The sequence below is a fragment of the Diospyros lotus genome, chromosome 9, assembly GCF_014633365.1.
Source record: "Diospyros lotus cultivar Yz01 chromosome 9, ASM1463336v1, whole genome shotgun sequence".
Taxonomy (NCBI): domain Eukaryota; kingdom Viridiplantae; phylum Streptophyta; class Magnoliopsida; order Ericales; family Ebenaceae; genus Diospyros; species Diospyros lotus.
In genome coordinates this window covers 13,591,298-13,618,768 of record NC_068346.1, presented here as the reverse complement: position 1 = coordinate 13,618,768, position 27,471 = coordinate 13,591,298, and the positions used below count along the sequence as shown (strand labels likewise).

Here is a 27,471-nt window from a genome sequence, read left to right as displayed (position 1 = left end):
ATTCAGGAGCTACTAACCATATGACACCCAATTTCCAGTTTTTTGATACTTATGAGCCTTTTACATCATCCAAACAAATCACTATTGCCAATGGGACCACAATTCCCATTAAAGGAAAAGGCAAAGTTAGCTTTGGTCCAAATTTGTCAATAAATCCAATACTTTATGTACAACCTTATCTCCATAAAACAACTCACTCAAGACCTCAATTGCAATGTTGTTTTCTCTCCATATGTGTGTAAATTTCAGAACATGGACATGGGGAGGACGATTGGTGTGGCTAAAGAGCAACATGGATTGTATATCTTACAAGGGAGGAGCACTAAGCCTAAAGATTAGCTGCAGGGCAGCCTACTCAACCCAGAAAACAGCCTCTGACCGAGTTTCCATTTGGCTTCATCATCTTCACCTAGGTCATCCTCCTTTTAGTTTAGTGAGGGAAATGTTTCCTACTTTGTTTAAAACTCTTGATCCTAGTATTTTTCAGTGTGATGTGTGTGTTATGGCCAAACATCATAGAACCTCTTATCCAATTAGCAATAAACTATCATCTAGACCTCTTGCTTTGATCCATTCAGATGCTTGGGGTCCTTCAAGAATTTCAAATTAGTCGGGGGCCAAGTGGTTCATCTCATTCATAGATGATTGCACTAGGATGTGTTGGGTTTTCTTATTAAAGGATAAGGCTAGTATTGGGACTGTTCTCCCCTATTTTTGCAAAATGATTCACACACAATTTGGAACTTAAATTCAAAAATTTAGGACAGATAGTGCAAGGGATTATTTCAATGCTCACTTACATCTCTTCTTCCAAAACGAAGGAATTGTCCATGAATCTTCATCCATCAACACTCCACAACAAAATAGAGTGGCCGAGAGGAAGATGAGGCATCTTCTTAATGTCACTCGAACCCTTCTTCATTATCATAATATTCCTAAATATCTATGGGGGGAGACAGTCTTGACAGCTACTTATGTCATTAATAGGGTCCCATCCAAGATTCTTAACAATCAAAGCCTAACCAAGTTCTTCCCAGACCTAAAACTGCATTCTCCCTTGCCTCTTAAAGTTTTTGGAGGTGTATGTTTTGTTCACATACCCAAGGCCCACCGAGACAAGCTAGATCCTAGAGCAAAAAGATGTGTCTTCACTCTTCATAGGGTATTCTCCAACCCAAAAAGGATACAAGTGCTATGATCCTATCTCTCGGAAAGTCTATGTTTCTAAGGATGTCACCTTCATTGAGTCCCAATCTTTTTTTGATTCTCAGCCTGAGGAGGAGCATACTCAATTGGAAACTAGTATGGATAATTTCTTTCCAAAACCCTTTGCTTCAACTAATGATTATGTTCACCATTTCCCTAAGCCTTTCCCATCAAATAACACTGAACCAACAAATCAGCAGCTGATTTCTACCAACCGATACAAAGGCTCACCCTATGTGTACAAGAAACGGCAACCTAATGATGATCTACAGCCTACACCAATTGCAGCCCCTAATTCAAGCGTGGAAGAACACATAAACAGAATCAAAATTCCCAAATCTGGACCTTCCTATTGTCATCCGGAAAGGGGACCGAACATGCACCAAACATCCCGCAGCAAATTTCCCATCCTATCATCGCCTTTCTCCTATCTACAGAAGCTTCCTAACAACCCTAGATGCTAGTGTTATTCCAAAATCAGTGGAGGAGACACTAAATGATCCAAATTGGAAAGAAGCCGTGTTAGAAGAGATGAGGGCCTTGCACAATAATCAAACTTGGGAGGTAGTGACTCAACTCAAGGGAATTAAACCGGTGGGCTGCAGATGGGTCTTTAATTTAAAATACAAAGCTGATGGTACTCTTGAGAGATACAAGGCAAGGCTAGTGGCCAAGGGTTACACTCAATCCTATGAGATGATTATCTAGAAACTTTAGCCCCAATAGCAAAGATGACAATAGTTCGAGTTCTCATATCATTAGCAGCAAATTTGGGGTGGAAACTACAACAACTAGATGTTAAAAATGCATTATGCATGGGGATTTAGAGAAAGAAGTATTCATGGAATTACCTCCCGGATTTTCTCATAACAAAGAAGGGCAAGTGTGTAGATTGAAGAAGGCATTATATAGACTTAAGCAATATCCACGGGCATGGTTTGGGTGATTTTCTACAGCAATGAATAATATGGGATACCAACAAAGCCGAGGGGACCACACCCTCTTCATCAAACACACAAAAGATAAGGTAACTGCTCTACTAGTTTATGTTGATGACATTGTTGTGACAGGAAATGATGAAACTGAGCAAGAAGGCCTAAAACAAAATCTTGCTAAGGAATTTGAGATTAAAGACCTTGGAAGGTTAAAGTATTTCTTAGGCATTGAGGTGGCCTATTCTCAAAAAGGAATCTACCTATCTCAGCGTAAGTACACTCTTGACTTATTGACTGAGACTGGACTGCTAGGAGGAAAGGGAGCTTAGGTTCCAGTAGATCCAAACATCAGGCTACAAGAAAATTACTCTAGAGAAGCAATAGATAAAGGGTAGTTCCAAAGGTTGGTAGGAAAACTAATATATCTCTCACATACTAGGCTGGACATAGCGTTTGGAGTAAGCCTAGTAAGTCAATTCATGCATAGCCCCAATGAGGAACACATGCAAGCAGTAAGGAAAATTCTTCATTATTTAAAAGCTACACCAAGCAAAGGCATTCTCTTTGCACCGAGAGCTATTCTAAAAGTTCAATGGTACACGAATGCTGATTATGGAAGCTCTTTAGTTGATAGACGTTCCACAACTGGGTACTGCATGTTCTTAGGAGGAAATTTGGTATCTTGGAGGAGTAAGAAACAAGGAGTAGTAGCACGGTCAAGTGTTGAGGCTGAATTTAGAGCTATGAATCTTGGTGTGTGTGAACTCTTGTGGCTGAAAATTATCCTGAAAGATTTGAAGATTCAAATACAATATCCCCTTAAGCTTATATCCGACAATCAATCAGCAATCAATATTGCTCATAATCCGGTACAACACGACCGAATCAAGCACATTGAGATTGACAAGCATTTCATTAAAGAAAAACTGGACTCCAGGCTACTGCAAATCTTCTTTGTTTCAACTAATCAACAGGTGGCAGATCTTCTCACTAAAGGATTGCCTATTAGGCAATTTGAGGAACTAGTAAGCAAGCTAGGAATGGAAGACATCCACTCACCAACTTGAGGGGGAGTGTTAAATATCCGAGAATAATAGAGAAGAAGTCCAAGTTATAAAAGAAGTAAACAACAAGGAGGCTTCAAGATAGAGTTATCCCGCATGATAGATAAGAAGCTATGGCTAAGATCAAGATAGAGATAGGTTGTTTTTATTATTTTATCTTTTGTATCTATTTTTGTATTTTATCTCCTCGTTGTATTTAAATTGATGTAATCTAGTCCTGGATATAAGGTAAGTAATCTAGTTCTAAAAAGTAGGAATGTAATCTAATCCTAAAATATAGGAGAATTCTTAGGAACCTTCTTATATAAATTCTATTATTGACATCAATAAAACTAATACGGAATATCGGTTCCTTTTTCCAACACTTAGCAATTTGATTACGTGTTCGAGTACATGGTTTGCATAAAAATGGAAGACTTAAGACCATATTTGCATAAAATTAGGAAATTAATTGATTGGATTATGGACTAATTATCGTCTTATGGGTGACTTAGGCGACTGTTTGGGACTTGATTTGGGGCCAATTAGGTGTTGATAGTATCACTTAAGAAGGAATCTTAAGGAATTAGTAAAGCTCAATTTTCCCTATCGTTTTAACCACTAATTTGAGCACTTAACATCACTAAGATGGGGCAAATGGGAAATCAATTGGGCATTTAAATGGCCAACCTATGTGTCACGCTATGACTCTGACCTTAGGAAATAGATTTCGATTACTTAAATTTTTGTTTCTGTTATTTTTGTAATTTCCTTTCTGTTATTTCTATTTACTGCTGTAATTTCCATTGTTAGCCTAGCGAATCCACGTGCATGTGGATTTAGCTGGCAGAGACAGTTACAACTACCTAGCTATAAGGAATCTTCCTTGGCAGGCTGTATAAATAGTTCCCTACCCATTTTCTTGAATTTTCAATGAAGAATATCGGCTCATTTTATCCCTTCTCTCTCGATCTTACTTTCTCTCTCAATCTCTTTCTCTCTTATCTCTTCTTCATTCTTCCCTCTGTTCATTACTCGATTCCTTTAGAAACATCTTCCCATTCATACCGAATAGGAAGAGGGACAATTGTCAGGCATAGACCATGACACTATGTTACACCAAATTTGCATTTTCAGGCATTTTACTGATGTCAACATGACATGACACTAGTACTAGTATGGGATATGTGTTAGACTTTGCATTTTCAGGTCCATCTATTAATTCATCTATTTGTTAATTCTTCTTCTTTATGTATTTAATTTACCTTTAATTTAAAAAAAATAAAAATTGACAATTTGTTTTGAATTATTATTTATGTTAATCTGATTTTAGCCTTTTAAAATATACGTTTGTATGAGATCAACCAAATTGCCTACTAACTAGTTACCATTTTATCACATATGTGTAAGTAACATACCTTAATTTTTAGTTATAGAACTAAAAGATCAAAGATTTTTAAGTGTAGAGGTAGGGTAGTAAGATTTATTATTCTCTATGCCATATACCATATATCATGTCCTATGTTTGGACTCATATCCCTATATCCTAAAATCATGAAATTGACAAGTCCAACCTCTGGGTACATACCCATATCCAACACCCCAATCCATGTAGCATAGTGGCCAACTATAAGGAGGGCACATATTAGGGGATCTAAGCTGGGACTAGTATGGTTTTGGGTGTTGATTAGCATGATGGACAACTTGATATTTCAATCGTGCGCACTTTGTGATTAATGGTTATTAGAGAGCTTAATTAAGCCAAGGCTTAGTCTGATAAATCCTATGATAATTACATAAAAAATCTACTAATGGATTGGGATAGTGGCACTTGGGCCAAAAATTGGATCAATAAAGTGGGCCACTTGGGCATCGTTGGTCAGGAATTTTCAGGACTGACTCTCAAGTCCCAACACCTTTGGTATCAGAGTTATGGCTTGTGGTTACTCTTCTGGGACTCGCATTCAAGACCGAGTTTTGAGTTCATGCTTATGGACACTATCAGCGTGATGTCCGGACAGAGAATGCGCTTTCAGTATTGGGAACTTCAGTCATGCAGTCTTGAACAGCAGGCAGATGCTTGACCATAAATAGGTTGGGAAACAAGGGCACATGCACAACTATTAGCATCACAAAGAATAAAGCATACCTTGCCAGTAAAACCAAAATTTAGTGGCAGGTCATCGGTAGATTGTAGCATTAGCTTCATGTGTGAAGGTGCTGACGTACAAGTAGTTGCTCGTGTCCCATCAGCAGGTCCTGTTCCTCCTCCCACTAATGTTGTGATGCCTACATGTGTTATCAACATCAGAAGAGAAACTCAAGGAACTTGTGAAATAATTTTGTACTTAAATGTTACTGTTTTATATGCATGGTTAACTCAAAGTTCCAAGTTTTCCCAACTTTTAAGCAATTCAAGTCTATTTGATCGTGGACTAATTCTTTTTTTATTTTCAGGAGAAAAGACTCAGATATTAATGTGTAAGTGATTAAACTGTAAGTTGAGTTTTCAATGAAACTCTGGAATAAGTTATTTAAGAAAATGGAGCTCTTGTCAATAGGAATAGATCATAATGTTAGATAAAGTTGATAAACATTCAAAAGAAATTTTGCAATTAACTCTTAGTCATGTAGAAACTCACCACTTGATATTGCTTCATATGCCAATTGAGGGCATATGAAGTGCACATGGCAGTCTATGGCCCCTGCTGTTACAATCATTCCCTCACCAGCAATAACCTCAGTGTTAACCTGATGGAGGGAAAAGGAGAAGTGCCAGTGTCAGACTAATGAACTCGCCATACATCAACCATAGTCAGTACAGCATACTGTATATGGGCTCTCACCCCAATTGCCATGTTGCACGGTACACCATCCATGATGTCTGGGTTGCCTACTTTGCAAAGTGAAACTATAAGACCTTCTTTAATACCAATATCTGCCTTGAAAATTCCAGTATAATCAATTATCACAGCATTTGTAATGACAGTATCTAGACAGTCAGCTTGTGAATATCCACAAGCCTGCCCCATTCCATCCCTTACAACTTTTCCACCTCCAAATATAGATTCATCACCATAACATGCATAATCTCTTTCAATTTCTGCAAATAAGTCTGTGTCACCAAGCCGAACCTTGTCACCAGTGGTAGGACCATACATGTTAACATAGGCCTCATGAGAAATTGTGCAGGCAAAAGATCGTTCTGAAACAAAACCTTCACTGCAAAATCATTTCCAGGCATCTTAGTTTTATCCATGACCATTGTGGCAGACAGCTAACCTAGAATTAAGTAATATAGGAAAAGAAGCATGAACAAGCAGTACAAAAGATTGCTGGCCAATTTTCTAAACCTGGCTTGTGGTTCTTCAGAATGATGACATCCTCTTGTCTTTACACCATCCATTATTGATGCAATATTGGCAACATTAACAGGACCATCAACAATGTTGTTTCCTCCTCTCATCACTTGATTACCTCCAATACTTACAAGAGTGACTTGTTTTGTATCCCCTGGCTGGAAAAGAAAGAAAACCTAGAGCCTGAGATCCACAAGGGGAAAAAAATGAAAGAGCAAACAAAGATACTTGATGACGAATCACTCAATAATAAAGAAAAGAAACAAAATTAAATTTTGAAAGACATGCATAAAAGTAATACTAATATAGAGAAGATCAAAAAAGGAACTTGATTGAGTTCTATCAAACAAATCTGGAAGCTAGACAAGTCTTAATCTGCCACTCTGATCTAAAACAATATTAAATAATGGGTAAGCATCTCCTTAATCTATCCATATAGATTTTGGCATCAATATATAGTACAACTCTCTATATATAGCATGTCATTTCTTCCCCCTTATAACCACAACACGTATTCACTTGGCTTCATCCTGTTCATAGAGAGCTTTCCAATGGAACTATATAGCTCCCCCTCATTAGCACATACAGGGTGTGCAAGACTGAATCATCGTACGCTATTTCCTCTATAATGCCTGCATTTTTGGGGTTGGTTTGGGGGGGGGGGGGGGGGGGGGGGGTGTTGTTGTACCTCTTCAATTTGACATGTTTCTAGTTTTATTATTCTTCATCTTTCTACTCGGTCATCCCTCAAATTTCAATTGTCATAGAGATTCAACTCCATTTAGCTCAACAAAACCTTTCTCCAACTACTTGAGACTAGCAAGGGCATCTGTTCTTCCATTTCACTCTATCAATATTACATATTTTTCTTTATTATCTGAACTCAAAGTTAATTTTTCCCTTTCTTCTTTCCTAGGATTACTCCAACACAGACGTGTCTCCACATCAAAACGTCCCCTGGCAATGTCCTCATGGCATGTCTTGGAAGCCAAGAAAATTATTCAGGCAAAAAGAAAATCATGCATCAGGAGGCAACATGAAAATTGATTTTTCAGTTTTAATGTGCGTCAGTGCATTTGTCGATAAAGATCATAGGTGAATTCCAGATAAAATACAGAAGAGGTTAACAGGGTAGTACCTCAAATCGTGTAGCTGTGCCTGCTGGTATATTCAACCGCATGCCAAGTGCTTTCCTCCGATCAAAAACTAAGCAGGGGTTCACCTCAATAAAGTGATAGTGGCTGCCAACCTGAATGATTTTCAACATCACCATCATCTTTACAACAAATTCCTCTTAAATACAACAAGATGAACAGCTGCTTAGTTCAACTATTAGATAGAAGCTGGAAAAAACAAATTATTAGAAATTTATAATCTTGATTGAACTCCTTTAAATAGGTTGACTCAATAGGCTTTTACTTCTTCAAATGTGAATGTTGCACCAATAACTAAAAAAGGAAGGGAAGTAGAAGATAGTTGCAGCAAAATTATTCAGCATCTCATTCTGGACCTGCCTCTGTGTGACTAGCATAGGCCAAGATGAGACTAAACAGATAATTTCAAATGGTTTAGACTTTCTCCACCAGTAATAGGATAATGTTGGCTCCATGCAACATTGCCCTGCAAATGAATAGACTGTATCCCTATTCTGAACACATCATGCACAAGCGACTATATTCCAAGGCCTGTCTACTTATTCCATCAACAGATACAACTACTCTTTTTTGATGAAACCCTAATAAACTGCAATGAAGAGAATAACTACATCATTGTTTCTAAGTCACCGAGATGCTGTCAAGCAAGAAAAATATATTAAATACGGAAAGCACTTGAGCCCAATATGATAAAAGTGCAATGCATATTTAAAGAAAACACACATATGCTGCATATCAAAGTTCTTCGGTCAGAAATGAAATCCATTCTTAATTGTGAATGAGTGCATCTTTTGACAAGCCAATCAAGTGGCAATATTCTAGCATTGCCATGCAAGATGCAAACCGGGCAAAGAATGAAAGTAAAGATGCCATAAAAATAAAGAATTATATGGTCAAGGCAAGCACCTGAATTGCCCTGTCTCCTCTGTTACAGACTTTGAGGGTTACTGCTTTCCTTCCAAGATTAAGTGTAATAGATTTGCTTCCAAGACTTAGCTCACCAGGAATTCTACAATCTAGCATGTCGGGAAATTTGTCTATTGAAGGCACTGCAGAACAAAATTCTTCCATCAATGCCCATCAGAGACTAACATGGAATTATTCATACAAAATTCAATTCACTCAGTATTTATAGGAAGCTAGGTTGCATATTCTTCCAACTTTAACATACACCTATTACAAATCCTGTAGAATACAAAACCATCAAACAAAGGTTACAAATTGAAATTTATGAATAAAGTCACAGGGACAGAAGGATTCCCTCGAATCCATTTGTGTTTGTTAGAAAACCAGTTGATGTTGAATATTTACTTGTTGGACAATGGAGTGGATGTGCAAATATTGGAGAAACAAAAAGGCACACCACAAATAGGATAAAGGAAGTACATAAACATTTTCCACTGCCTAAGCTTTACATGTACATGCAGCTGTAGCGTTCAAATTTCCCTTAGATGACCTCTAGTCCTCCACAAACCAGAGGGACAATGGGGTAAATTTAAAATATTGAGGATTCAGCTCCAAAGCTACTCACAACGGGTTAAAGTCTGTACAAAATTCAAGTTGGAGGGTCACATACTTCCAATAGAGCAAATAGGTTTATTCGCAAGATCGACAACTTCAGGATAACAAAGGTAACATCAACTGACCTTCTGTCTGACTTGCTCAATCTCAGTGATTAACTAAACTATATTTGTTTTCCCCCTTTAAACATGTTTATATGGATAGTCATACCCAGGCCCATGACATTTCAAACACTCATGGGATAGCAATATATTCTGGATCGCCCCTTTTTTATCAGTGTGTATAAAAACATAGAACAATATTCTAGTCATGTACATTATTCTGCTTGTTAGCAGGCTTTTTTGCAAGCCTAGTCAGCATATATCTTCAACATCATGGCAGGCCCATCTATGGATCCTAATCGGGTTAGAAGTAATAGGTCCATATATCCTAATGAGATCCAGTCCAAGTCTACACCAGAACCAGATCCATTGATAAGTTCATCATTGCAATGGCAAAGAGCGTGGAGAGAAATAGAGAGACATGAGTGAGATGAGATTGTAGAATATAGTGATGCCAAATAGGTTGGGCCAACATGGCCCAAGCTCAGCCATGGGCCCTAAAGAGACAGGTCGAGCCAGGCTCAGCCTGTCAGCACAAAACAGAGATTTTATTGAAAAATGGAGATAGAAAACTGGAAATCATTTTCCACAACTAAACAGCTCCTTACTCTCCTCAAGGTATCAACCATTGACTGAATTTAAAATATCATATTAGATGGATAAGAAGTCTAAGATAGCTATGGAGAAAATTAACCTTCCTACATGAGATGGGCAATCAGCATCAATTTCAGTAAGCCTCAAGTGACAAATAACTACAGGACTATTCATAAATTCTTCAAAAAGGCAAGTGTTAATTCCATGCCTCAATCTGATCCACCTACAAATTCCTGCACTATTCGTAAATAGCAGTAGACACTTTGCCAGGTCTTTGGGAAATGTTACAATGAGGAGAAAAGCTATGTTAATACACTCAACTCCCATATCACAACAGACAAACTTCTTACACCTATTATCTGAATCAAAATCTTAGCTAGTGCAACAATGGAACTTGAAGTAATCCGTAACATCACTATTTTTCAGAGTATCCACAGTCTAGCGTTATTAAGTTCACTGCTTTAGACAGCTTTCCAGAAAAGTTACAAAAATAAGAAGAGAGCTATGCTGATATAAAAAGAAAAGAAAAGACAATGAAGCAGGTGAAGAATGAAATCCAGTCTGAAAGTGGAAAAGAGTGCTTATTTATTTGGTGAAAATAGACCAGTAATAGAAGAAGATAAAGAAAAATGAATGTACAACAGCTTCATCACATGAAAAATAACAAAAGAAAATGGGTAACCGGATGGAAAAGATTTGAGTCAGTTGACCACATATAGTTTAATAATGAGAATGATTTTTCATGGATAAAGTGAATAAGTTTCATTCTATACATATTAACATTTTTCTAAGCACAGGAACCACAGATATTAAAGCCTTTTGCCCTTTGCTCAGCAACATGATGATACAATCAAACACAACATAGTCATGCTCAGGAACCCAAGCCCATACCTGGAAGAAAAGAACCATGTAAAGCTAGCTCCAGATTTCCATTTTCACTAGCTATTGCATCATGGATGGTGATTAACTTTGTTCCATCTGGAAAGGTCCCTTCAACCTAAATGTAGGATCAGCAGCTAATATTTGTTTAATTAATAAAATTAAAACAAAATTGAATTGTACATGTAGATAAACAAGAAAACAAAAGAAAATAGAATGGGAAAGAAAGGAAAGAAACAAAAAAACTCCCTTAAAGAAAGCAGATGATACAGTGCCTTCAGGGTAAATATATAAAAACAAAGAACAAGAAAGAACATTTTTCAGCATGTGTTGATCACTGTCACATTTATTGCAGGTGCGAATTGGAGAAATTGCTTAGAATTGTACCATAATAACTTAAAAAGGAAGATTTAGTAAGATTCAAAACATCAATACTCTTTGTACCTGCACAGTATGCAAAAGATGTGGAACAGCTGGAAGAACTTGTCTCCTGTTAACAAAAGAAAAATTTCAGATCCTGTAATTGTCACCAAGGGAAGAACTCTTATTCTATGTTTGTAACTAGGATTTAGAATTAAACCAAGAATAAAGAGAGAAGATAGGAAAATAAAATGACGGAGTAGAAGCTAGACTCATTCGCTTCTTTATTTATTTATTTCTTTCTTTTTTTGGCTAAGAAAATGAGAGTATTTGGAGTTAGATTTATTCACTTTTCAGTTGGCTTATAAAATGAGAGGAAAATAAATGGATATTTATCAAAAGAAAATTTTGTTTTTTGGTTTGACTATCCAACAATAAGTAGCTTCTATTTTCTCCCATTTTTCTTTTCCTTTGAAAATCCTGGTCTTGGCATAGAGAAGTAAAGAAAGTTTGTTTCATCATCACAGAATTCATAGATCAATCAAGTTCCTTAGTCACAGAATTTTACAGGAAAATAGGAGCTACATAACCCAGAGGTATGTTGGATTCTTAGGTCATTGGTTCAACTCACTCTCCCCTTGCTAGGCTTTAAAATTCTGATTTAAAAAAGTAAAATCACAGGAAATATTTTCAGTCAAAGTTTCCTACTTCCATAATTAATGATAGGGTAATGCTAAACATTAGCATTACCCTTAGTGACATGAAACTATTGACGCACGAAGAAATCTATGTGTGTATGGTAATATATTGCAGTAGATATTGTTAGAAGATTGATTCCTTCCTAAATCTAGAAGAGAAACTTCCCTAATAGTGTGCATATGTATCCTCTGTGTATTTCTTTCTTATGCTGTATTTTTTGTAGATCGTAAGTTTCTATATGTAGTTTCTCTTCTCCTCTATAAGAGAAACTCACCGTGTACATTATGAATCATTGGAATACAAATATTCAGTTTTCTCTACATGGTATCAGAGCCATCGATTACGGCCTGATCGGCCTAGAACCCTAGTGCCTTCATTGCACGGTTTTTTCCTCTGGCTCCTCTAAAGCCTTCATTGCTTCTCTCTCGTTCAACCGATCTGTTCGGTGAACATGTCAAAACTCTCCAAGGTTGTTGCTCCCACCTTAACAATTGGAGAATCTACTCCAATTGAACAACCCACTGGAACTGGAGACTAACCTAGTGTTCATCAGTCTTATCGTCTAGATGGTAGGAATTACTTACAGTAGGCTCAACTCATTAGGACCTCCCTCAAAAGCCGGGGGAAGATCAGCCACTTAACTGGATCTCCACCCAAAGACTCGGATCCCAATTTCATAGTATAGGATGTTGATGACTATCTCATAATGTCTTAGTTGTGGAGTGCAATGCAGCCTAAGATTAGTAAGAACTTCATGTTCTTAAGCACAGCAAGGGAGATCTGGGAAACAGTGCAGCAAACCTATTCAAAGGTTCAAGATGCCTCGGTGATCTTTGAAATCAAGACCAAAATTGGTTCTACTAAGCAAGGTCAGTTAACTATTACGAATTATTATAATAAAAATGAAGGGATTATGGTTGGAGCTTGATCATTATTAAGATATAAAAATGGTGTGCAGTGCTGATGCTGCCACCCTCAATCAAATTTTCAAAAGGGACAAGATTGTTGAGTTTTTGGCAAGCTTAAACCCGGAATTCGATCAAGTGAGAATTCAGATTCTTGGCAAGGATAAACTCCAGACTCTAAATGAAGTATTTGCTATTGTTAGGAGTGAGGAAAACAAAAGAGCTGGCATGCTCAATGAGCACAGTCCTGAAAGTTCAGCCTTGATGACTAGCAACAAAGAGGGAGCAAGATTCAGAGTGGGAAAGTCAAAAGCTCAAACCAAGAACTCAAGTCATGAAGGGCAGTGGTGTTCCTACTGCAAGAAACCACGACACACGAGGGATACTTACTTTAAATCGCATGGGAAGGAGGCAGTTTTGAATAAGGTAGGACGGTTCAGGAACATAAAGCACCAGGCCTACCTCTCAACAAGGAGCAGGAGGAGGTGATTGACAAGGGAGAAGCATCTGGAACTGATCTTAATCAGTTAAATGCAGAGGAGATTAACAAACTAAAATCATTCCTGAGGACTATCCAGGATGGAGCAGCATCTTGTTATTTTGCACAGCAAGATAAATCCCTGCACTTTGGTTCTTTTTCAACCTCCAAAACTGATAGGAATAACATGTGGATCCTTGATTTGGGAGCCACTAATCACATGACCACTAACCTTCATGCTTTTAGACATATGAGCCTCTTGAAACCACCAAACAGGATAAGGCAAGGTCAACCTTAGCCCTTGTTTATCTATTAACCAGTGTCACTGCCAAGCAAAGAAAATGGTGGCCTTCCTGGTTCGGTGTGAATCAGGAAACCACAAGAGGAAAAATAGAAAGAAGAATAGGGAGAAAGGAGTAGAACAGAGTAGAGAGAAGAGAGAATTTGAGAGAGAATTCAAAGTTCTTTCTTGATTTTCAATGATGCTCCCCCAGAGTGCCTTGGGGAGTATTTACAGGATCTTAGGGGGATGCTGCCATAGCAGATCACTCCCTAGACAGTTGCAACCGCCTTCTTTGTCCTATTCTAACCCATGCACGTGGCCTCTCTCTCTCTCTCTCTCTTTCTCTATTTCTCTAACTAAAATATTCCCCCCATTACAGCAATAAAAGGGAATTACAAATAGTAAAGGAAATACAAAAAGAGTTACAGCCATTAAAAAACCGAAATCGTTGTACTAAGGTTACAATTCGTGACAATTCCCCCCTCCCTTAGCAGCTTCTTGTCCTCAAGAAATGCTGAGGAGGCTGGCAACTCTCAAAAATTGCTGAAGGAGACTAGGCAAGTATTCCCAGGTGCTGCTTCCCATAGCTCCATTTTGCCATTTCACCAAAACTTGTATAAGGGGAGCCCCTTGATTGTAGACCACCCTTTATCCAATATGGCCTTTGGTTCATTGCCTTGATTCTTTTCTTTAGGAAGTGAGGGTAAGGTTGGACTCACCTGTTCAGCACCTGCTGATTTCTTCAATAGTGATACATGGAACACCGGATGAATGTGTGTTTCCTAAAGTAATTGTAGACGATAGGCAACCTTTCCCACCTTAATTGTTATAGGATACAACCCAAAATACCTTGGGTTGAGCTTAGACACTAACCTTGGGGCAATGGATTTCAAGTGAGAGTACTTTAGCTTTAGATATACCTTCTCTCCCGCTTCAAACTCCCTGTCACTTCTCCTCCTATCAGCGCATTGCTTCATCCTATTCTAGGTTGATGCCAATTCTTGCTTGAGTTGTTGTAGGACCACCCTCCTTTGTTGTAAATACTCTTTAATCGAGGCTGTAATAGGTTGCCCTCCTATTGCTGGCAAAAGGGGAGGTTTGTACCCGAACAATGCTTCAAATGGGGACATTTTCAAAGAGAAATGGTGGTTAGAGTTATACCACCATTGGGCTAAGGCCACCCACCTATGCCAACGCTTTGGTTGTAGAATACAAATGCATCTTAGATACGTCGCCAAAACTTGATTCATCCCCTCAGTCTGCCCATCAGATTAGGGGTGATAGGCAATCGACATTTTCAATTTAGTACCTAAAGTCTTCATAAGCTCCAGCCAAAAGAGGCTCGTGAATACCTTATCTCTATCAGAAATTATGGTCTCTGGGACTCCATGCACTGCTACCACTTGATCCATGAATACTCTGGCCACTTCTTGGACTATATAGGGATGAGCCAACCCTATAAAATGGACAAACTTAGTTAGATGATCAACCACAACAAGAATGTTGTCCTTATCTTCTGACTTGGGTAGCCCTTCAATAAAATCCATAGATACACTTTTCCAAGCTTGATCAGGTATGGGCAGTGGTTGTAATAGATCGGGATAGGCCACGTCTTCATGCTTACACCTCTTGCAGATGTCACAAGCTAACACAAACTCTCTCGCCTCTGCCTTTAGCTTTGGCTAATGGAACAGTTGCCTCATCCGGCTGTAAGTGTTCTAAATTCCAGAATGTCCCCCTAAAGGAGATTCATGTAGGGTTTGTAAAATTCTCTTCTTGAGTCCTTCATGGTTCCCAATGACAATTCTTTCGTTGTTCCTCAACATCCCTTCCACCAGTGTATATCCCTCTACCCCCCTAGGGTCAATAGCCAGCCTCTCTAAGATTCCTTTAACTTGTTCATCCTCTTCATAGCTCTTTATCACCTCATGATACCATTCCGGAATTACTGTGGTTATGGCTGCAGTACTCCCTTCTTCATGGCACCTCGAAAGGCCATCCGTGGCCACATTCTCTTTACCCCTTTTGTACTGTATCAAATAGTCTAAACCCATCAGTTTGGCTATCCCTTCTTTTGTAATTGAGTATGTAATTTTTGTTGTAGCAAAAATTTCAAACTCTCATAATCAATCTCGATTATGAATCCCCCCCCCCCCAACCCTAGGTAGTGTCGCCATTTATCAACTGCCATCAGAGCTACCAAAAATTCCTTCTCATATATCCTAAGACTGAGATGCCTTGTACTTGAGGCTTGACTCAAAAATGCTATTGGCCTACCTCCTTGCGTCAATACAGCACTTATTCCTGTCCCACATGCATCAGTCTCCAATATGAAAGGTTGGCTAAAATCGGGTAATCCCAGGATAGGCACTCAACTTGTGGCTTTCTTTAACCCTTCAAAGGCTTCCTCAACTTCCTTTCCCCAACTAAAATTCCCCTTCTTCAAGAGGTCTGTTAATGACTTGCTAATGACTCCATATCCCCTAACAAACCTGCGATAGTAACTTGTCAAGCCAAGGAAACCCCTCAATGCCCTCACAGTGGTAGATTTGGGCCAAGCCAACATGGCTTCCACTTTTCTCGAATCAGTGCTCACTCCTTCTCCTGAGATCAAATGTCCTAAGTACTCCACCTAACCTTGAACAAATGCACATTTTGACCTTTTGATGAAAAGTTGGTTAGCTCTAAGGACCTCAAAAGTGGTTCTTAAGTGAGTCATGTGTTGGTCCAAGGTGGGGCTATACACAAGTATATCATCAAAAAACACAAGTATGAATTTTCTTAAATAGGATTCAAAAATTTGGTTCATTAGGGATTGAAAGGTGACAAGGGCATTAGTGAGTCCAAAGGGCATCACCAAGAATTCAAAGTGCTCATGGTGCGTTCTAAAGGCAATTTTATGGATGTCATCGGGCTTCATTTTGATTTGATGGTAGCCCGAGCGAAGGTCAAGTTTGGAAAAGTACTTGGCATTGTGTAATTCATCCATCAGGTCTTCCACTAGGGGTATAGGAAATTTATCCTTGATAGTCAAGGCGTTTAATTGTCGGTAATCAACACAAAAGCATCATGATCCATCCTTCTTTTTGACTAGTAGGACGGGTGAGGCAAAAGGACTTTGGCTAGGTCTTATGAATGATTGGTTGAGCATGTCCTTCACCATCTTTTCAATCTCTGTTTTTTGAATTGGTGAATAACAGTATGATCTAATGTTTATAGGTTCGGAGTTAGGCTTAAGGTTAATAGGGTGGTCCAAGGATGGGGTAGGAGGTAATGTGGTAGGCTTAGTGAAAAGATCCTTAAATTCTAACAACAATTCATCAACAAGGTGTTGAGGTTGTACCTGTTCAATCTTCCCTTGTTGGCGGCTGACAATGAGTTGGAACTCTCCTTGCATCACCTTTTCAAGACTTTCATCCAATGCCACAATTGAAAATAGTTGTGCCAATTGGCACCACTTGTTCCTGGATAGCTTGTGTAACCTCTTCCCGGTCATCAGTTTGCAAGTACCTGTCTCCCTTCCCCTAGTAAGAGTCATTCTCCTCCCTTCTTTATTGAAGGACAATTCCATCCTATTGAAATCAAAGCTTATGGGACTCACCCCTTTCAACCAATCAACTCCTAGAACCACACTGCAACCTCTCAATTGTAGCAACCTAAGGTCTACCTCAAACTTCTCTCCTTGCATTTCCCAACAAAAACCAGGGCAAGCTGAATTACTCAAGACCCTACTCCCATTTGCCACAGTCACACTCAAGGGTTGAGTCCTTATAAGTGGACACTTTAATTTCCTAGCAGTACCTTCGTCTAGGAAGCTGTGAGTGCTTCCTATGTCAATGAGAATTGACAAGTTACTTTCCTTAACCTTTCCCTCCACCTTGATTATCTTGTTATTAGTCATTCCCTTCAATGCATGTAATGAAATCTCCCCATTATCTTCTTCTCCAGATTCTCCACTCTCTTCAATTTCGTCTCCTTCTGCTTCCAGCTCACCCCTGATATCTCCTTCTAACAAAAGTAACTAGCGTTTGCACTAGTGCCTGGGGTAATACTTATCCCCGCACTTGTAACAAAGCCCAAGTTGCCTCCTCGTATCGTTATACTTCCCACCAGAGTTGAATCCTACTGGATTTTTTACCCCCTGGTTGCCTCTCCTCCATTCTCGATTGTAATTCTTCCCTCCTGAACTCGAGGTCCCCGTAGTTAAAGTTTTATGCTACTGTCTTTGCTTCTTCATTAAGGCTTCCACCACCATTTCTTGTAGTCTTGCACTTTCTGCCACTTGTTCCACTGTTCTAGGCCTAATCAATTTCACCATAGGCCTCAAAGCATCACTAAGCCCACTCAAAAAGCTAGACACAAAATAAGCTTCTAAAAGATGGGGATTGTTGTTGATCATCAAGGACCTCAACTCCTCAAACCTCCTCAAGTAGGTATTCACCTCCCCCACCTGTTTTAATATCTGACATACTCCTCTCTCCAAATCTCTCACACAGCTTATCAGCAAACTCTTCCCATGTAGGGTTATCCCTGACCCTAGTCCACCCTGGTACCAAGCATTTACCAGGTCATCGAAGTAGGCTAAGGCCAATGCTACTCTTCTCCCCCCTAACACATTATACCAATCAACCATACACTCACATTTCCTTACCCACCATCAAGGGTTATTCCCATCAAACACCAAAATCTCCAACCAGGGCATAGGGAATCCCAATTGTTGTGGGTGATTCTGTCCTTCTCTACCCCCTTCCATCATATTCTCTACATCTTCCTCTGGTTCAATTAGGGGTGTTCAAAAAAACCGATGCACTGCAGAAACTGGCCAGACAGAACAGATCGATTTTTTATTTTTGCGGACGAAAACGATTTGGATGCTATACAAACCACACGGTTCGCGGTTTGTACAGTTGGCAATTCAGTTCAACGGTTTGGATGCTATACAAACCACATAGTTCGCGGTTTGTACAGTTGGCGGTTCAGTTTTGAACTGAACCACCCAAGAAAATATAAAAAAAATATTATTATATAAACCACCCCCAACAACCCCCTCCCCCATCCAAGAACTTGCTAAACAGGTTAATTTGATTGCATAATTCATAATTCATTGCTAAACAGGTTAATTTGATAATTTGTTTATTTTCTAAACAGGTTAATTGCATAATTCATTGCTAAACAAGTTATCTTCTGCTTTCAATGTTGAAATGTTGTATGTTGAATTACACTGTTTTGTCTTTATTTTCTGCTCCTATTTATTTACCTTTGATTGTCTTTAATTACCAATATTTATGTCTTTATTTACCATTTTTAAATAGCATTTTTAGTGGTTTTAAGGCTCACTTGTACCAAATTTTCAAACCGCCAAACCAGACTGCAAATGCGATGTGATTTGGTGTGGTTTGGTCGGAAAATCGCACCAGCAGTTTGGCGTGCTGAAAATGGTTCAAACCGGCCAAACCACACCACGTACACCCCTAGGTTCAATTCCAATCCCATTATTCCCAACTACTCTGTCTCTTCTATTTTCTGGTATTACAGGCTCTATTCTATCTCTAGGAGGAAAATCGAGAGCCATTCTTATCGTGTTTTGGCGAGTAAACATGACCATAAACTGTTGTAATTGAGCCCCCAACTCTGCTCTCATTTGTGCGTTATCTTCCCGCATTTGAGATAGAGCACCATCGAGCCTTCTCTCCAGTCCCCCGATTGAGCTCCTCCACCTTGCAATCCATAGCTAAGATCACCTCGTGGTTGCGTTCCAAACCCAGCTCCAGCTGATCTACCCGACTCTGGAATTCGGACAAGGTCGAGCTGAACTACTGCAGCTACGACTCGAAGTTATTCGTGCGAGTACCTTCCGCCATCAAAGAATTCTCCAATAACTCCGGCCAAGACCATTGCTCTGATACCAAAATTGTCACTGCCAAGCAGAGACAATGGTGGCCTTCCTGGTTAAGTGTGAATCAATTAGGAAACCACAAGAGGAAAAATAGAAAGAAGAATAGGGAGAAAGGAGTATAACAGAGTAGAGAGAAGAGAGAATTCAAAGTTCTTTCTTAATTTTCGATGATGCTCACCTAGATTGCCTTGGGAAGTATTTACAGGACCTTAGAGGCATGCTGCCACAACAGATCACTCCCCAGACGGTTGCAACCGGCGTCTTTGTCCTATTCTAACCCATGCACGTGGCCTCTCTCTCTCTCTCTCTCTATTTCTCTAACTAAAATATTCCCCCAATTACAGTAGTAAAAGGGAATTACAGGAATTACAAATAGTAAAGGAAATACAAAAAGAGTTACAGCCATTAAAAAACCAAAATCGTTGTACTAAGGTTACGATTTGTGACAACCAGGTACTTCATGTACCTAATTTGGCTACCAATCTTATTTCTATTCATCAGCTTACTAAAGACCTACACTGCAAAGCTATCTACTCTCCACATATGTGTAAATTTCAGGCCATGAACACGAGGAAGATGATTGGTGTGGTTGAGGAATAAAATGGGCTGTATGTCTTACAAGGGGAGAGTAATTTGTCATAACCTTAGGAGCAACAATATTGTAATAGGCTTATAATAGTTTGTTAGGAGATATTTGCAATTTGTTAGGAGCACATAGGTGCTGTTATGATTCAGTTAGAAGTCAAATTTGCCTATAAAAGGGCTACTGTAAGAGGAGGGGATTATGCTTGAATTGATTAAATGAAACTCTAATTCTCTCTCTACAATTCTCTCAAATCTCCCTCTCGTTTTTCTCTACTGCTCTCCCTCATTTCTCTCTAAATTCTTCCCCATTTATGTCCAATTTCCATCTCCCATTTTTCTGTTCTTGATTTTACTTCAATCGAATCCTTCTGATTCCCAATAACTCTCTCAATTCCTCCCCAATTACTTCTTAAACCTGTTATGAACCCTAGGTTCATGACATAATTGTCCTAAAAGGAGGCAACTGAGGATTGCTTGTTCATCCCAATCAACTTCAGACCTTTCCACCATTTGGCTCCATCATTTTAGATTGGGTCATCCTCCCTTTGTTTTGCTAAAAAGCATGTTTCCTTTGTTTTGCTAAAAAGCATGTTTCCTACCTTGTTCAAGAACCTAGACCCTAGTAATTTTCAAAGTGATTTGTGTGTAATGGCTAAACACCATAGAGTGTCCTATCCGATTAGCAATAAACTTTCATCAAAACCATTTTATTTAATCCATTCAGATCAAGGTTGTTAAAATCGGGATTTTAAGTGGGATCGACAAAGGGTCTATAAAATCGAATCGTAAAATCGTAAGATTTTAGAGATAATTAAAAATACCCTTTAATTTTTGTAAATATATGTGTATAATAACATAATTTTGTAGAAAATAAATTAATATCATTTAATAACCTGATTATTCCTTATTATAATTCAAAAGATGATACTTTTAAAATATAGCTCAAAAACTAGCAGGTTGGTATAGGCAATTTAAAGGTAAAATATAGGTAATTTAGAGGTAAAATATAGCTTAAAATTCTTTAGAGTATGCTTCCAACGTCTTCCATTAGATTTAGATTGTAATTTTTTCTTGATTTAACATTGATTAAATCAAGTAATATCCCGATTTGGAGTTGGGTGGTCCATTAATTAATTACTTGTTTGTCTTGATTTACTTATGCAATCAATGTTAAATCAAGTAAAAATTATAATTTAAATCAAGTAAATTGGAACTTATGCAATTAATGTTAGATGCTATGTGATATTGGAACTTATGCAATCAATATTAAATCAAGTTCCAATTTAGAGGCAAAATATAACAATTCATTGCATAAGTTCCAATGTTAGATGCTATGTGACATTGAGATATTGGAAGCATCCTATAAATTATAACTTAAATCAATGGAGGTCTTTGAACCGTAAAATCGTTTGGGGATCTTTGAATCGTAAAATCTTACATGTAAAATCGAGATTTTATAGGATTTTATCCCAAATTAGATTTTACATGGGATTTGAATCGTTTGGGGGTCTTCGAATCGTAAAATCATAAAATCGTACGCGTAAAATCGGGATTTTAACAACAATGATTCAGATGTTTGGGGACCATCCAAGATACCAAACTGTTCTGGGGCAAAATGATTTATTTCTTTTATAGATGATTGTACCTGCATGTGTTGAATTTTTCTGCGAAAAGATAAGGCTGCCATTGGGACTGTCTTGTCCTATTTTTGCAAAATGATATCCACTCAATTTGGCACCCCCATCCAAAAATTTAGGACTGATAATGCAAGCAATTATTTCAACAATCACTTGCATCAGTTTTTCCAACAAGAGGAGATAGTCCATGAATCTTCCTGCATAGATACTCCACAACAAAATAGAGTAGTTGAGCGGAAGATGAGACATCTCCTCAATGTGGCACGAACTCTTTTTCATCATCACCATGTCCCTAAACATTTTTTGGGAAAGCTGTTTTGACAGCAACATATGTGATTAATAGGGTTCTATCTAGGGTCCTTAACAAACAAAGTCCTTTCCAATGTCTAGCTTCTTTCTGAGTTTACATTCTCCTCTACCTCTTAAAATGTTTGGGTGTGTGTGTTTTGTTCACATTCCTAAAGCCCATTGGGACAAACTTGATCCTAGAGCTCATAAATGTGTCTTCTTGGGTACTCTCCTACCCAAAAAGGCTACAAATGTTACAATCCTACCTTGCGCAAGTTCTATGTCTCCAAAGATGTCACCTTTGTTGAGTCTCAGCCATTTTTTGGTTCTCTTCAAGCTAGACCCTAGGCATTTCTTTCCTACACTGGAATCAACAACATCAAGCTCCAATCATCTTGATGAAATTGATGCAATCCCTAACCTCATTTATGTTCCTTCTCCTCAACATACCTCTTCCCCTAATTCCTCTCCTCAAAATATCAACTACAATGAACAAGCAGACTAAAAGCTGCCATCTCCAGTGAGATTTAATGGCTCTCCGTATGTTTTCAAAAGAAGACAGCCCAATGAGGCTCCTCAACCAGCATCACCATCAACTCCTAACCCTGGTTTGGAATTAACACATCAAGCAAATTCCATTCCAACACTGTCTAACCCTGAGCCTATTGATTTGGACCTACCTATTGCTATAAGGAAATGGGTCAGAACCTACACCAAACAGCCCCTAGCCAATTATCTATCCCACCATCGCCTTTCCCAAAACCATAAAAGTTTCCTCACATCTTTGGATGCTATTGTTATTCCAAAATCCATGGAGTAGGCTCTAAAAGATCTGAAATGGAAAGAGGCTATGTTGGAGGAGATGAGAGCCCTAAATAAGAATCAGACATGGAAATTAGTGTCTAGACCAAAGGGGGTCAAACCAGTGGGTTACAGGTGGATCTTCAATCTAAAATGCAAGACTGATGGCACCCTAGAGAGATACAAGGTACAGTTGGTGGCCAAGGGCTATATTCACTCCTATGGCATAGACTACCTTGAGAACTTTGCCCCTGTGGCAAAAATGACCACAGTCCGCATCCTTATCTCTCTAGCAGCTACTTTTGGGTGGAAGTTACAGCAACTAGATGTCAAAAATGACTTCTTACATGGAGATTTGGAGGAGGAGGTCTTCATGGAGTTACCTCCAGGATTTCAGCAAGGAGGAGCAAGCAAAACCTGCAGGCTTAAGAAGGCTTTGTATGGGCTCAAGCAGTCCCCACGAGCCTGGTTTGGCCGATTCTCTAAGGCCAAATCTATGGGATACCATCAGAGTAAAGGGGATCATACTCCTTTTGTCAAGCACTTGGGAGGCACAGTAACAGCCTTACTCGTTTATCTTGATGATATTGTGGTGACAAGGAATAATGAAGAAGAACAGCAACTGCTCAAGCAGAATTTAGCCAAGGACTTTGAAATTAAGGACCTTAGTGTGCTAAAATATTTTTTGGGAATTGAAGTGGCATACTCTAAGGTTGGGATTTTCTTGTCTTAACGTAAGTGTGTACTTGATTTGCTAGCTGAAATAGGTCTGATAGGGGGAAAAGGTGTTGGCACACCAGTGGACCCTAACACCAAGTTGCAAGAGAATCCTACTGGAAAGGTCGTAGATAAGGGAAGATTTTAACAGTTAGTGGGGCAGTTGATCTCTCTCTCTCTCACACTAGGCCTAACATAGCCTTTGTTGTTAATCTAGTCAGTCAATTCATGCACAGTCCCATCGAGGAACACATGCATGCTGTGAGGAGGATCTTGAACTACCTAAAAGCTATACCGGGCAAAGGTATTCTCTTTGCTCCAAGGACTGATTTAAAGATACATGGATTTACAGATGCAGATTATGGAGGATCCCTAGTTGACAGGAGATCCACAACAAGTTATTATGTGTTCTTAGGAGGTAACTTAGTGTCTTGGAGAAACAAGAAGCAAGAAGTTGTGGCACGATCAAGTGCTAAGGTAAAATTCAAGGCTATGGCCCTTGGGTTGTGTGAGCTATTATGGCTACAAATCATCCTAGAAGATTTGAAAGTAAAGGTGCAAAGACCTGTTCAAATGTTGTGTGATAATCAATCAGCCCTTAGTATTGTCCAAAATCCTATCCAACATGATAGGACCATGCATGTAGAAATTGACTGTCATTTCATTAAGGAAAAGTTGGATTCCAACCTCCTTCAGCTTTCCTATGTGCCATCCGACCAACAAGTGGCAGATATTCTTACCAAAGGGTTAGCGATCAAATGGTTTGAGGCTCTAATAAGCAAGCTGAGAATGATAAACATTCATTCAATAGCTTGAGGGGGAGTATTGACGCACGAAGAAATCTATGTGTGTATGGTAATATATTGCAGTAGATATTGTTAGAAGATTGATTCCTTCCTAAATCTAGAATAAGAAGTTTCCTAAGTCAGACTTAGGAAACTTCCCTAATAGTGTGCATATGCATCCTCTATGTATTTCTTCCTTATGCTGTATTTTTTGTAGATGGTAAGTTTCTATATGTAGTTTCTCTTCTCCTCTATAAGAGAAACTCACCATGTACATTATGAATCATTGGAATACAATTATTCAGTTTTCTCTACAGAAACAAACAAAATATTTTCTGGAAGCTACCACATTTAATTACTAGCATCTTGGAGGATCTATTAATGTCAAAATAGATCCATTTTTTGAAAATAAATTTATATTCCCCTGTGCATTAATTTCATAAATCTCACTTAACACAAGAGCCATCTTCTGTTGTTCACTACTCTTTATTCTCTTGCTTTGACAAAAACTTTTCTGGACCATGTCCCGTTTCCTAGCATGCTCTTATCATTCTTGGCTGAATATTTTTAACTGTTAAGAGATCTATTCTATCAAAACATAATTGAGGTCTTTACTCTCTTCATCATATGGTACTTTACACACACTCACACACACATATATCTATATATTACCATTTTAACATTTTAAATAATATTCTTCTTTTCCCTGAGAATCTCACAGCATGAAACATTCAAGATTAATTTTTTAATTTCCCTCAACAAAGCTTGTATCTGGTGTAATCTAAACTCATCTTTCAGGTAGATCCAATGTTTACCTTCCAAATTGATAGCCTATATAGTCTAAGAATAGTAATAACAGTTCATATGAATAAAAGAATAAATCCGAATACCATCCTAATAATTGTTTCCCAATATCCATCAACTCTGCTACTGTATTGTCACCATCACGAACAAATTCCAAAATCTACAAAAAAGAAATCAGAACCTGTAACATTAAACATAATTTTCCAGAACAGACATCGAGAAACTGCTAGGATCGAATCAAGCAAACCAAAAACAATAAACAGAAATCAAATGAGAAAACAATGACAGAAAATTAAAAGAGATTTGGATCAACAGCCTACGCCCCACAATTCCATCACAAGGGGATAATCCACTACCCAAAGCAAACTAACCTCACGGCTTCAGATAACTAGTCGCACCACATACCGCGACTCTGGTTATCAAGCTATGGAACACACTAAACTAAACTAGTCACGCCTATTTATAGGCAACAAATCACAATCGCAGTGGGATTAGGTTTCCCAAACGCCATCCTAATCCCTTAATTAAAATCATCATTTGATAAAGATTATCTGAGAAACATTTCCTCCATCAAATTAATCTTATTAGTTAAGATAACAATTTTAATCAAACTAGAATTTCAAGAGTTATCTCAACAAAAACAAAATTTCAGATCAGAATATCATTCACTTGTGTATATGTGCAGCTCAAACAACAAAAAGTTTCAAACCAAACACATCATGTAGTTAGGGGCATTCTGGATCCCAACATGCATACATTTTACGTAAATGAGCGTAGAGTTTGACGACTGTGCTTAGGGAGTTTTTAATCCCCCTTTAACCAGGAAAAAAGGTAAGTCAAACACCCTCAGAATAAGCTTATTCAGTATTCTTAAGTAACCTTGAAGACAAAAGAAAGTTAGATTCACATAAAAAGGAACAAAGTTGACATCCCTAATGAAGGGCTAGTAGTTTAAACGTCTTCAAGTGGATCTAATAGGTTTTACAGACTTTAACTTAAGAAGCTACAACATGTACCCAAGTTTGAACAGATCCGGGATGAGTCTTATATATCAGTGTCGGACACTGGACGTACCTGTGTTGCTATAAGCGCCACGGCCTCGGGGTAATTGAGCCTGAGTCCGCGAGCAAGGCGCTTCTGCGCGAGAAACCCGGCGTTATGGAGAGCAACCTTCTCGACCTCTCTCGGCGTTAGCTTCATCTCGCGAATTCCCAATCCGACTACCGAGCAAGACAAACAAACATCTTGAAATCAAACGCGATTACCAATAATCCAAATCACAAAGAATACGGCATCAATGTCGATCATTGGAAAAAAAAAAAAAAAAAAGCTTGCATTACAGTTGTAAAGCCCTGGCTGCGAGGGTGATACCGAGTGACGAAGAGTTGAAATTAGGGCGAGGGAGAAGAAGACGGTCACGGAGTACTGTGATGGAGCGGAAGAGCACTGAGAAGAAGACGGTCAATTTAATTTTAAATTAACTTTTTGGTAAAAGGCACATGAATGTCCAACGGGTCTGCACTTGCACCCATTTGGCCCTCGATTTTAAAATAGATGTATCATATCTTGAATTTTTAATTTTGCAACAAATAACACACCTCAACTTTCAATTTCGGATCAACCACGCACTCTGTGAAATCACCAATAGTTAAACAACGGCTCCGTTTGTTATAAATTAATTAAAAAAATTATAGCTTATAGCTTTTTAGATTATAGCTTTTAAAACTTAGAATAAGTTATGAACCTGTTTATTGCAACTTCTTAGAAGTTGTAGTTAAATAGTTGTGGTGTTTGATATCATAAGCTGTAAAATAACTTATTTTTGTATAATTGTCCATAATACCCTTAGTAGTTATAGAATGATAATTTAAAAATTAATTAGTGTATATATATAAGTTTTAAGTATTATAAAAAAATTAATTAGAATATAGAGAGAGAGGAAGATGGTGAGAGAGAGGAAGAGATTTGAAAATGGAGATGGCGGTGGAGAAGAAAAATCCATGATTGCGTAGACAAGAGGGTAATTCTTTGTTAAAAATAAGGGCAAAATTGTCACAAAAATGTAATTATTTAAGCAGAAGTTGTAAAAGCTGGGGTATCCCAGCTTTGAAAAAGCCAGCTTCTACCCCTTCTAAAAGCTAGTAGAAGCTATAAGTTAGAATTCCATAAGTTGAAACAAATACTACATCCCAACTTTTTTAAAACTAGAAGCTAAAAGTTACAACTTTTAAGCTGCAACAAACAGGCCCAACATAAAAAATCAATTTTAAGCTCCAATGGCTAAAACTTGCACAATCTGTCATTTATTTTCCTTCCTCCTTGTTGTCAACAACGATCGACAGTTCAAAAGCGCAAGGAAGATGATCGATCAATCGTGCTTCCTCTTCCTTCCATCGACAATTGACAGAACTTCCTCTTCCTCACGTTAACTACAGACTAAC

The 27,471-nt window shown here is 38.4% G+C and overlaps 1 protein-coding gene across 1 annotated transcript in view; it reads right to left on the bottom strand.

Moving 5' to 3' along the window:
- LOC127809572 (urease) overlaps window positions 1-26,537 on the bottom strand; it is a 57,876-nt gene extending 31,339 nt beyond the window's left edge. The window contains exons 1-11 of the mRNA XM_052348449.1: window positions 26,371-26,537; window positions 26,105-26,250; window positions 25,117-25,190; window positions 11,237-11,282; window positions 10,805-10,910; window positions 8,604-8,746; window positions 7,682-7,792; window positions 6,538-6,701; window positions 6,031-6,406; window positions 5,827-5,935; window positions 5,334-5,473 (exon numbers count right to left, since the gene is read on the bottom strand). Of these exons, the coding sequence (XP_052204409.1) occupies window positions 5,334-5,473; window positions 5,827-5,935; window positions 6,031-6,406; window positions 6,538-6,701; window positions 7,682-7,792; window positions 8,604-8,746; window positions 10,805-10,910; window positions 11,237-11,282; window positions 25,117-25,190; window positions 26,105-26,230 (1,395 nt within the window). The 5' untranslated portion in view covers window positions 26,231-26,250; window positions 26,371-26,537. The remainder of the gene's footprint in view (window positions 1-5,333; window positions 5,474-5,826; window positions 5,936-6,030; window positions 6,407-6,537; window positions 6,702-7,681; window positions 7,793-8,603; window positions 8,747-10,804; window positions 10,911-11,236; window positions 11,283-25,116; window positions 25,191-26,104; window positions 26,251-26,370) is intronic.
- Window positions 26,538-27,471: the final 934 nt, after the last annotated feature.